The 12450-nt window shown below is 48.6% G+C and overlaps 1 protein-coding gene across 1 annotated transcript; it reads left to right on the forward strand.

The window, feature by feature from the left end:
* Positions 1–4723: 4723 nt before the first annotated feature.
* On the forward strand, positions 4724–7741 carry LOC125512534 (putative laccase-9). Its single transcript, XM_048677629.2, has 5 exons — positions 4724–5234; positions 5362–5513; positions 5616–5860; positions 6183–7271; positions 7368–7741. The coding sequence occupies exons 1-5, from the start codon at positions 5109–5111 to the stop codon at positions 7496–7498; spliced, it is 1743 nt and encodes a 580-aa protein (XP_048533586.1). The 5' UTR covers positions 4724–5108; the 3' UTR covers positions 7499–7741.
* Positions 7742–12450: the final 4709 nt, after the last annotated feature.

Here is a 12450-nt window from a genome sequence, read left to right on the forward strand (position 1 = left end):
CACATATTAGGAGAATGGTGTGATGGACAAGACCCAATCCTAAGCATAGCGCAAGATCGCGTAGTTCGTCTGCTAAAGCTTTTCTAATGTCAAGTATCTTTTCCTTAGACCATGAGATTGTGCAACTCCTGGATACTGTAGGAATACTTTGGGTGTGCCAAACGTCACAACGTAACTGGGTGATTATAAAAGTGCACTATGGGTATCTCTAAAAGTGCCTGTTGGGTTGGCACGAATCGAGACTGGGATTTGTCACTCCGTATGACGGAGAGGTATCGCTGGGCCCACTCGGTAAGACATCATTGTAATGAGCTCAATGTGACTAAGGGTTGGTCACGGGATGATGTGTTACGCAACGAGTAAAGTGACTTGCCGGTAACGAGATTGAACGAGGTATTGGGATACTGATGATCGAATCTCGGGCAAGTAACGTACCGATTGACAAAGGGAATTGTATACGTGATTGCTTGAATCCTCGACATCGTGGTTCATCCGATGAGATCATCGTGGAACATGTGGGAGCCAACATGGGTATCCAGATCCCGCTGTTGGTTATTGGCCGAAGAGTTGTCTCGGTCATGTCTGCATGGTTCCCGAACCTGTAGGGTCTACACACTTAAGGTTCGATGACGCTAGGGTTATTAGGAAGATTTGTATGTGATTAACGAATGTTGTTCGGAGTCTCGGATGAGATCCTGGACGTCACGAGGAGTTCCGGAATAGTTCAGAGGTGAAGGTTTATATATGGGAAGTCATCATACGGTCACCGGAAATATTCGGGGGTATACCGGTATTGTATCGGGACCACCGGAAGGGTCCACCTGCCTCGGAGGGCCTTATGGGCTGTAGGTGGAAGGGAACCAGCCCCTAGTGGGCTGGGCGCCATTCCCCCTTAGGGCCCATGCGCCTAGGGTTTGGGGGAAACCCTAAAGGGGGGCGCCCCCCCCTTGCTTTGGGGGCAAGCCCCCTCCCCCTTGGCCGCCGCCCCCCTTCTAGATCTCATCTAGAGTGGTCGGCCCCTTCCCCCTTCTCCCTATAAATAGAGGGGCAAGGGGAGGGCTGCAGCACCACATCCAAGGCGCAGCCCCTCCCCTCCCTAACACCTCTCCTCCACGTGAGCTTGGCGAAGCCCTGCCGGAGAACTGCCACTTCATCACCACCACGCCGTCGTGCTGCTGTTGGAGCCTTCTTCCTCAACCTCTCCCTCCTCCTTGCTGGATCAAGGTGCGGGAGATGTCATCGGGATGCACGTGTGTTGAACGCGGAGGCGCCGTTGTTCGGTGCTTAGATCAGATTCGGCCGCGATCTGAATCGCTACGTGTACCACTCCTCCAACCGCGTTCTTGCAACGCTTCCGACTCGCGATCTTCAAGGGTATGAAGATGCACTCCCCTCTCGTTGCTAGTTACTCCATAGATTGATCTTGGTGATGCGTAATTTTTTTTTAATTTCTGCAACGCTCCCCAACAAACGGACCCTCGAAGGTGAAGTAGTCGGTCACTGGTTCAACCGCGGTCTTGGGGTCTACCGGAAAGAAGTAACGGAGGGGGAACCAATAAATAATATAGCAAACAAAGCATCACAAAGCATAACTTGGCAGTACGCGGTACTAAGGGTGACCAAACGCGGTAGGTGGTGATACCGGCGAAGGGGGAAACATCCGGGCAAGTATCTCCGGTGTTTCGCGTTTTCGGACATATGAACCGGAGGGGAAAAAGTTGCGTGTTCGCTATTCTAGGGATGTGTGGCGGACGAACGGGCTGCGTATCTGGAAAAAGTATTTTCATCCGAGTTACAGATTATTTTATATTAATTTTCAAAATTTTAAACATTTTCTGGAATTACTAGATTTAAATTTAATTCAAAATTAAAAGGATAAAATACTATGGGTACACAGTGAGCGTACCCAGCAGTGTACGTGTGTGGCTGACGGTGGGGCCCAGCTGCTGAGTCAGCAGCTGACCGGTCAACCCTTATCCATTAGAATAGTGGAGGGTGGCCCCACCTGTAATAGGCAAGTGAGGTTATTTTAAAAGGAGATTGATTAAAGGCATGGGGCCCATGTGTCAGGGGCACATTAACTTAACAAGGGGTTAGTTTTGTTAGGTAATTAGGGAGAGGGGCCCAGTAGTTAGTGGGTGATTAGGGGGTTGTTAGCGGCTAATAGGGGATTAGCCCCTTAATTTGGGCTGGTTGGGGGCCCGCTGGCAGAGGCACAAAGGCCAGCCCCAGCGTGGCAGTGCGCAGGCACGCACGAAGGCTGGACGCCATGAGCGGCCGGACCCGGTGGTGCGCCGGCGGCCAGGTCTAGCAGGCCGCGCGGGCGAGCGGGTGGCGCGGCCGGCAGGACCTGCTCCAAGCCGCGGCAAGCAGAGGGGACCGGCGCGGTTGGCGCAGCCGGCAGCAGCAGCAGGGGCGAACGGCGGCGGCGGCGGCCAAGCAGCAGGGTGCAGAGCGGCACGCAAGTGCATGGGAGGCATAGGCGCAGGGCCATGTGCGGTCGGCGCAGCGGAGCAGTACCGGCGGGTGGCAATGGGCGGAGCGGCCGTAGCAAGCAGCAGTGCAGCCACCGCAAAGCAAAGGCAGCAGCACACGAGGGTGGGCGAGCGGGCGTCGCGCGCATGGACGACGTGGAGCAACGGGCAGGGGTGCGCTGGGCACGGCGGTGGCGGCGGTCGGTGCGCGCATGCACGCGTGGGACGGCAGCAGCGGAGGGCGGCCACGGCGACGGCGTGCGGGACGCGAGCGTGGCCCTAGTGAGCACGACGACCGCGGCACCGGTGGGAGAACGGGCGGCGCGAGCGAAGGACTACGACGGGGCGTGCGCGGTCGGGCGGAGCTGCAGCAAGGGGCGGATGGGCGCGGCGACAAGAACAACTAGCTATGGACACAGGATCGAGCTACGAGCATAAGGGAAACGTCGAGGAGCTCACCGCGGAGCACAAGATGGCTCGGTGAGCGACTTAGGAGCAGCAGAGGCAGTGGATTCGATGAGGAAGTCCGGCGACCGAAGTGGGAAGAAGCCGTCGATCCCGAAGCTTGACGGCGCCCCAGCTCGATCTGGTGGCCGTAGTCGAAGTAGACGAGGCAGACGCGTCTCCTGGCGAAGTTTCAGCCGGCGAGGATGGCAGTGGCTACGACGACGACGACGAAGCGGTGACGGCTACGTTCGGACGCGGGTTCTAGATCGAACGAGGAAAGGGGAGATAGAATTAGGAGCTAGGGTTTCGGTCGAGGGGTGCGGCGGTGTTTTGTCGGGCACCGGGGTGTGCTGGATGGCCGCCACGCACGGCATGGCACGGCCATGCCGGTGGATGGCCGCCACGATCCCCCTGCCTCCTCCTGTAGCGAGATTGGGGATGGCCCAAGTTGGGCTGGGCTGGTTCCTGTAGCTAGTAGGCCGTGAGTCCAAAGAGTAATTTAGTTTTTATATATTTTCACATTCTATTTTAGCCACTGTTTTGTATTTAGCCTACATACTAAACATTTTAGTTAAAGTTGAAACTTCCCACAACATTACCTGCTGATATTGTCTAAAAAGTTTGAGGTTAATTGGAAAATGTTTGAAAATAGGTTTATATTTAAATGGGCATAATAAGTGTTGCTTGTCCACATTAATTATTCTTAGGGGCAATTTAAAAATCCATTTTAATGTTGGTTCCTACATGCTAAATACTTAGTGAATATTTTTAAACCCTCGAACATTTTTATTTGACAGTTTGAAGGAATAAGAATTTGGCTTGTTATTTAAAATTTTGAATTGTTTTTAAACCATCGCGAGATTAATAATAGCAATCGCAGTGACGTGGCATCATTAGCAGAGATTCACTGTAGCTTAATTATTCGAGCGTCACAGGCGGGTTACTTAAAAGAAGCCAACGAGTATACAAAGTGACGGTTCATGATAAAGCTTGTAATAGGCCCAAGCCCAGAGGCGGCTTAAGGCCCGTAATTATAAACCGCCATGTATGAATAATACTTGTAAAGTAAGGCATGTAAAAGAAGTCACCGAGCCGGACACGTTATATGAGCCGGCCGGGACTCTCTAGGCCGCAGGGCGTCAACCCGTATATATAAGGGGACAACCCGGCGGCGGCTTAGGGCAAGAAAAAACAGATCGAGAGCCAAGCTAGCATATTCGCTCCTTGGTCATCGAAACCTAGCAATACCACATTAACTGGACTAGGCTTTACCTTCACCGTAAGGGGCTGAACCAGTATAAACCTCTCGTGTCCTTTGTCCCGATTAACCCATTTAAGCTTCCTAGTTGCGATGGTTCCACGACTAAGTCCTCTCACTAGGACATCTGCCATGACAATTCTACAACAAGATTGACGAAATAGACATAGACGCCGTCGTAGTCGACGGGAATGTCTTCAAACGCACATCTTCAGAAAACTTGAAATAAATTTAGAGAAATACAACCACCGATAAGTCTAAGACTTGAATCCTGATAAACCGAAGATAGCACCGTACTCCTAACCACCCAACCGTAAATTGATTCCCCGGCCGGAATCATTTACCTAGCGAAAAACTCACGTCAAATTCTAGATACCCAGACAACCGGTGAGAGAGTGACGCAACGTGTCGCACAAAGGTCTATGTTGCCCATGCGTTCTTCATACCCATCGAAATACGGTGCTAAAAAAAGGAAATACGGTGCTACTTACGACATATTGGGAACTCCGCTGGAACATATAAACTTATGCATGGCCAACGCCTTGAAGGTTAGCCAGGTTCGTTTCTTGACCTTTTCCCCACACATGCTCGAGCGCTGACAAACTTCGAGCCCCATTCGTACTGAAGTCTTGTCTTCGCACAGGGAAGGCTCCAAAGGGACAGCTCGTTGTCATCGGGATGCACGTTCGCGTTATGTTTCATGCTGCCGGAATAGCAGAATCTCAATTGCACGACCGGTTCCTCATCCGAACTGTCATCCATGGACGAAGAATCTTTCGCCATCGGTCGTGTTTCCTCTTGGCGAGATCCCTGTGTATAAGTAGTACCACGGATGGCATGCATATTCTTCACTCGTCAGACCTGGTTTGCTACCTACACTGGCTAGCTATCTCCTGCCACTGGTTGCTCGATCGATCTCTAGTCCGGCAATGGCGATCAGTAAGATACATCTAGTTTGGTTGCTATGTGTGGCCTTAGCGTTTGGTGTCGCAGCAGCTGCCGTCCCCGCTCATGGTTCAGGTTCAGGCAGCGTGCGCTGCCACTACGATTTCTTCGTAAGTGCATCATGCATTTTGCTTCCCGTCAGCTGAAGAATGGATCGATGTGCTAGTAGCCAGGTGTCTGCAAAATTTGCTTGATAGTAGATGATGCATGACAAAACGGCGGCCGCCATTGTTGCAGATAAGGGAGGCCAACTACACCCGGCTCTGCAGCGAGAAGACCATCCTGACCGTGAACGGCGAGTTCCCGGGCCCGACCATCTTCGCGCGCAAGGGCGACGTCGTCCTCGTCAACGTCCACAACCAAGGCGACCGAAACGTCACCATCCACTGGTAGTTTTTCTAGTCTCAGAACTGGACTTATTTGTTTCAGGCCATGGCATTGGCATTAAGTTCTGCACAGAATGACACTGCTAATACTCTGTGCATGTGCAGGCACGGCGTGGACCAGCCGCGGAACCCATGGTCGGACGGCCCGGCCTACATAACGCAGTGCCCCATCCAGCCCGGCAACACCTTCACCTACCGGATCATCTTCTCCGAGGAGGAGGGCACGCTGTGGTGGCACGCGCACAGCGACTTCGACCGCGCCACCGTGCACGGTGCCATCGTCATCCATCCCAGGCGCGGCGCCGCCTACCCCTTCCCGAAGCCGCACCGAGAGGTGCCCATCATCCTCGGTACGCATGCTCAAACGCTGGTGCTCTCCTTTGGTTAAAATTTTCAACGAAATTTCAGTGAATTTCTGAAATATCGCATATTCCAGTGGGGTCCAAAATATCTTTAACCCTGAAATTTCGAGGTAGATTCAAGCTGATTTCAAAATAAATTTATATTATGTTAGAATTCATTAAAATTAAGTGAAATTTGAAATATGAAAATTCGAAATAACAGGTCCGAAACTATTTTGTTTCCGAAATTAAAAAACCTTCCTTCTTGAACTTCGATCGCGTGCTGGGGACCTGGGGTGAGGCTTGATTGTGTGAACATTTTTGCATGCAGGGGAGTGGTGGAACCGCGACGTCGGGCAAATGCTCGCCGAAGCCCTCAGCAGCGGTGGCGACTTCCAGCCGTCAGACGCCAACACCATCAACGGCCAGCCCGGTGACCTGTTCCCATGCTCCAGTGACACTACCTTCAAGCTCCCCGTCGAGCACGGCAAGACCTACATGCTCCGCATCATCAACGCGGCGCTCACCAACGAGTTCTTCTTCGCCATCGCCGGGCACCGCCTCACGGTGGTGGGCACCGATGCCGCCTACACCAAGCAGTTCACAGTCGACCACGTCTTCATCGGGCCGGGCCAGACCAAGACCGTGTTGCTCAACGCCGACCGTGGCCGCTCAAACCACACGAGGTACTACATGGCGGCAAGGCCGTACGCGACCAACCCGCTCGCCCGCTTCGACAACAGCACGACCACCGCCGTCCTGGAGTACATCGACGCGCCGCAGGCCACGGCGATGTCGGACATCCCCGCCCTGCCGGCCATCAACGACAGCGCGGCGGCGGAGGCCTACTCGGTGCAGCTCAAGTCCCTCGCCAGCGAGGAGCACCCGGTGGACGTGCCCCGGCTCGTCGACGAGCACATGCTCATCACCATCGCGGTCAATGAGATCCCCTGCACGCCCGGCGAGCTGTGCAAGGGCCCCCGCAACAACAGCCTCGCGGCGAGCCTCAACAACGTCAGCTTCGAGATGCCCAGCACGGCCATCCTTGGCGCCTACTACACCTCGGTGCTACTGGGCGTCGCCAAGACAAACTTTCCCGACAACCCGGCGGTGGCTTTTAACTACACCACCGACGACCTCCCTCTAGACCTCAGGTTCACGGCGCGCGACACAAGGGTGAAGCTGCTGGAGTACGGCACCGTGGTGGAGGTGGTTTTCCAGGACACGTCCATCCTCGGTAGCGAGAGCCACCCCATGCACCTTCACGGGTACAGCTTCTACGTGGTAGGGAGAGGGGCTGGTAACTTTGACAGGCACAAGGACCCGGCGACGTACAACCTCGATGACCCGCCGTACCAGAACACGGTCTCCGTGCCCAAGGCTGGCTGGGCCGCAATCCGCTTCCAGGCGGCGAATCCAGGTGAGTGCTTATTAAGGCATCTCTTTCATCATTTCTATGGCTCATTGTGAGGGTTTTTCTAACTTCACCTTTGTGTTTTTATGGTTGTTGATTTAGGTGTATGGTTCATGCATTGCCATTTCGAGCGACACATGGTCTGGGGGATGGAGACCGTGTTTATTGTGAAGAACGGCAAGGCAGAAGAAGCTAAGATCATGCCACCACCTCCAAATATGCCAAAGTGCTGATGAAGTCCATTATCTCCTATAGAACGAGACAAGAAGTCAAAAGGCCACCACTGAAGAAATAGTTTACCTAATACCTTTATTCAAATTAACTAGTAACAGTTTTCAACCAAAGACGCTTAATTAGAGAAAATGAGGTGAATCACCCTTAGATATTTGGCCATTAGTTGGAGTGAGTGTTAATTCCCACCCACTTTGGTTTGACCGAACAATCGACACGACCGCCTGTGTTGTGTCATGTGTGTGTGCGTGCGTGCGTGCGTGAACACATCCATCTTGTACCCTTAGAGAAATTCCAATTAACACGTGCATTGTTTGATTGAACCAACTTTTACCTCCTCATATGATCAAGTTCCAACAATTACCTTGAGATGTGTTGGATTTCCTCCACCAACTTAGACATTTTTTATTCAATTGCTTTTGAAATGCCACAACAGATGCAGAAGCAAGATATCTGCCAGGATGTAGTCATTTGTTGTAGCATTTTCGGAAACAAAATTGGGTCGCCTGTCGGAACGTATATGGCGTACGCCCAACTCCCTCCTGGGCTAACACCCCTGCTCCGTCCTTGGCAACTCGACCCATCTCCTTTTTTCAGCCTTAAAAACAATTAAGCGTGCTACTTGACGATTCAAACTCAGAACCTCGTCATTTAGGGGCTGTTTGGTTTCCAACCACATATTGTCACACTTTGCCACACCTCATTTTAGCCAAGTTTGACCAAGTTAGGTGGGTGTTTGGTTCTATCCACACCTAAGGCGAAAAAAATTATGAGCGGTGAACATCACGTGTCATAGACACAAATGTGGCAAGATTCCTTTAGGCAAGCCAAAGTATGGCTAACAATTTGGGCAACTCAAGTTAGACAAGTGTGACAAAAAATAATATGGCAACATAAGGCAAAAAATAATGTGACAACATAAGACAAAAATAATAGTCACAATCCAAACAGTCCCTTAATTGCAAATGTAGAAACAACTAGCACACCTAAACTGTTGTGCCAATGTTCTTCTTCCTATCTTTATGTTGTGTCAAATGTAACGCTAAAAACTTCCCAGCCTAGCTTTCTTTTTTTTCCAGTTTTGTTTGTTTAGTTTTTCTTTTGTGTTTTTTTATATTTTCCTTTCTTTAATTCTTTTTTAAACAGTAAAATTATCAATTTGTGAACTTTTTACATATCTGTCAAATTTCCTAAAATTCTTGAACTTTTTAAAGAATTCTTGAACTTTCCAAATTGCTGAACATGTTTTTAAAATCCATCAAAATTTTCTTAAATTTGTGAACTTTTTTCATATCCATGTTTTTTTAAATCCGTGAACTTTCTTCAAATTCATGAACTCTTTTTAATTTTTACAATTTTTTTTAAATCCGTGATTTCTTTTCGAAATTGATGAACTTCTTAAAAATCCAAGAACATTTTTTCAAAATCTTAATCTTTTTGAAACTAGTGAACTTATTTTTAAATTTCAAAAACTTCTTTGTAGAATTCATTAACTTTTTCGAATTCATCATTGGTTCCAAATTTGTGTAGTTTTTCAAAATTCATAAAATATTTCTCAAATTCACAAAAAAATATTTTTGCAAACTTATTTCTTTTTTGTGACCATTTGTGAATTCGAACATTTCTGCGGAACCTGCAAACATTTTCAAATTCTGTGAACTTTTATCGAATTAGTGAACTTTTTTTCAAATTTGTGTCTTCTTTCAAAATCGGGACCTTTTTTCAAATTTGGAAAGCTCTTTTCATATCTATGTTTCTAAAATTCAATGGTCAAATGGTTATTGAGCAAGACAACCTATTGAAGGAAACCACGTTTTTTTAGGCAACAAGGAAACAGTTATGTAACCAGAAACAAAGAAAACTCTAGGAAATGCACGTTGTTTCTCGGCATCCGCCAAATGACCCCAATTTTGTCATTGGTTTGGATGACCAATTCAAGGCACCATGCCAAGTTATTTTTGGTTTATATAAATTTTGCATTTTCCGGAGTTTCTTGGTCAAAAAGTGTGATAAATGGTCGGACATGTCGCAACTTGGATACGGTGTCGAAAATCATTCAAACCTAGCATAGATGCCTAGCATGGGCATTCCCATCTTCTTGCAAAAGTTGAGGTCATTTCAAAAATGTCAAAAAATAGCCCATGTTCAACGGAGGGTGACCGTGGTTCAAAAAGTCCACGTGCTCATAGAAGGCTCCTTCTGAGTGCATGATGTTAAAATGATCTCAATTCTTCTCATGGCCTTGTATGAGCAATTTAAGGCATCATGCCAAGTTTTTTTTACAGGAAAGACTTTTAATCTATTCATCTTCAATCATGGTAGTACAACGAACACTAAAAATAATAATAAAATACATCAAGATCCGTAGATCACCTAACGATGACTACAAGCACTGAAGCGAGTCAAGTTATTCGGATTTTCGAGAAATTTTGCATTTTCTGGAGTATCTCGATGAAAAAAGGTTGATAAATGGTTGCGACAGGACATGTCGCAACATGCATATGGTGTCAGAAGTAGTTCAAACTTGGCATGAATACCTACCATGGGCATGCCCACCCGGTGACAAAAGTTAGGATCATTTCAAGAATGTAAAAAAAAAACACCATATCCAATGTAGGGTGTCCTGATAGGCCATGTTTGACAGCCATCCCTTTCTAACCGCCTTTGTATCAAGGTATAATGAAAGACTATTCATTCTCATAACTTTAACTCTCAACTTTCACTTCTAAACATCAACAAAGGAGGGAGAGAGAGAGAGAGAGTCATGATTTGATTTGCCAAAGGCGATCTCTCGGTGTTCCGCTGGCTAGTAGTACCTTGGAAAGGGAACGTGCGTGCGTACCGTAAATGGCTTTTCTACCGTAGAAACTACCGATCTGCGTAGCATTAGTTGACACGTCTGATCTTGGCTGAATAGAACACCGTACTATGTACCAAAAACTGACTGATCAAGGAAGTCAATGCGCACTTGCACTACGCATTAGTCTTCCGATCTTCAGAGAAGACAGCATGCAACAGGTCAAAAACTTTGTTTGACGTTTACTGAAGCATGGCCAAACTAACTAAATAGGCTCCTGTTTTTCACTCTCGCAAAACCTGCCAACGCATTTGCATCGTCCGTCTAGAATGGCGGCGCCATGACCGAGACCAGCAGATGAATTCTAGCCGGCCGATGCCTTACATTGTTCGTGATCGGAATTCAGAGGAGGACTCTGTTGCTGAGTTGCTGCAGATTACAATTCAGAAGAGGACACTGTTGCTAGCTGTTGGCATCACAGAGCCACAGGCGTGCCTGCACTGTATATCGTCATCGGCTAGGAATAGGATGGCCAGCTTCACCAAGTGCGTGTTTGTTTAACTAACTCCAAGCCGATGGAATTTGTTTTTCTACACCAGTCGAACATTTGCAGTGTGTATCCCCTAGGAGAGCACTAGTACTTCTCTTAAGATGGATGAAAGTAAAGCATAACTATCTGTGTGCGGCGGCAGCGTGTAAGTGCATCTCCAACGCCGTTCATTAACACGGACATCCCAAACGTCCGTGGACAGCGGTAGCCGAGTCAACCATCCAACTCGATGCATCAAATGTCCGCCTTTTGCAAAAAAAAAAAAAACATGCCTGCCATGCCGCTTCACTTTGAATCATTGATCGATAACAATTCAATTATACATTTCAATCCTAATAAAAGCGACATATGTTCAACAAGTTCTTAAAATTTATCTATCCAAAATTCAATCATGCTCCTCGAAAGCGCCTTCATCTCAAGTGTTTTTTCCTCGAACTTGACCTTCTTCATCAACACATGTTATTGTTTCAGATAGGATGTTGGAAATATTAGCACTTTTCCGATTAGACTTATCCACGAATAAACAGTAAGCATGGCATAAAAGGTATGCATCTCATAGCGATACCTAAGCATACTAGCACGTATAGAACATAGAATCGAACCTTCTACGAGCAGCACATATACGGCTAGCATAAGTACGAGTAAACGAGGGATGAACAGATCATACCCTCTGGTTGGCCAACGCGGCGGCGGCAGAAGCAGCCTCGGCGTCATCCGTGGCCTTCTTCTTAGCGGCAGCGTTGTCGGCCATGGTGTCGATGCAGAGGAAGTAGTGGAAGTAGAGGCGAACGGAGTTGGGACGGATCGGGAGCAGTCGCGTCGAGACACTCCCCAAAAATCTTATTGCCGTTCTCCCGGGTAGGATCTCGAACGACAGGGTTCCGGAGGCACCTGCTCTCCTGACCAGCCGTGTACGTGGTTGTCGGGATGGGATCGTCAGAGGCAGCACAGAGTGAGAAACAGTAGATGACGGCTAGGTCACGCGAGAGGGAGTGAGTGAACCGAACTAGGTTACTTCACTGGTTTTTCGAGTATCAATGCTCCGCGTTTAGCATTAGACGCAATTCCTGTAGTTTTTTTTTGCCCTCACTTGAATCTGATATCAAATTGTTACTGTAACCTCAAATATGATGGTTTTGCGTAAATAAGTCTTGGTCGGACATGCATGCATGATTTTGCTGTTGGTTTCTAGCGTAAGTAAAGGCAAGGACATTCACGTCGGCGTTGAATGCTTGGCTTCTCGAAAGAAAAAGAACCCACGTGCTCGCTTCAAGCCTCGAGCTTTCTCATCGATTAGTAGTGCTAACTCTTGGCCCGTTCAAGTTAGTGTGCTCAAAATGCCCTTGTCCTAGCTTAGTTGCCGCGAAGGCTTCCACTTCCGGGGCCGGCTGCTCGCACGTTGTGGTGGTCGCTGTCATCGCCCAAGAAAATGAAACGTGGAAGACTCGACCAGCTAATTGTACGATGAAGGGAAATAATCTGAAACTAATTGAAGACCATGCAGCTAGCTGGGGCAGGCATGCATGCATGCATTGCCCGACGTCTCGACCGGCCCATCGCTAGCTCCTATAAATACTCTCGTGGAGCTGCCTCCAACGGCCATCGCA

The sequence above is a fragment of the Triticum urartu genome, chromosome 6A (assembly GCF_056163025.1).
Source record: "Triticum urartu cultivar PI428250 chromosome 6A, HENAU_Tu73, whole genome shotgun sequence".
Classification (NCBI taxonomy): domain Eukaryota; kingdom Viridiplantae; phylum Streptophyta; class Magnoliopsida; order Poales; family Poaceae; genus Triticum; species Triticum urartu.

What these genes read in the sequence shown, in the direction of transcription:
- LOC125512534 (XM_048677629.2), top strand. Translation starts at nt 5,109, where the DNA reads ATGGCGATCAGTAAGATACATCTAGTTTGGTTGCTATGTGTGGCCTTA. An exon ending in CGAAACGTCACCATCCACTG is followed by an intron (nt 5,514 to 5,615) that starts GTAGTTTTTCTA and finishes GTGCATGTGCAG; the next exon opens with GCACGGCGTGGACCAGCCGC. An exon ending in AGAGGTGCCCATCATCCTCG is followed by an intron (nt 5,861 to 6,182) that starts GTACGCATGCTC and finishes TTTTGCATGCAG; the next exon opens with GGGAGTGGTGGAACCGCGAC.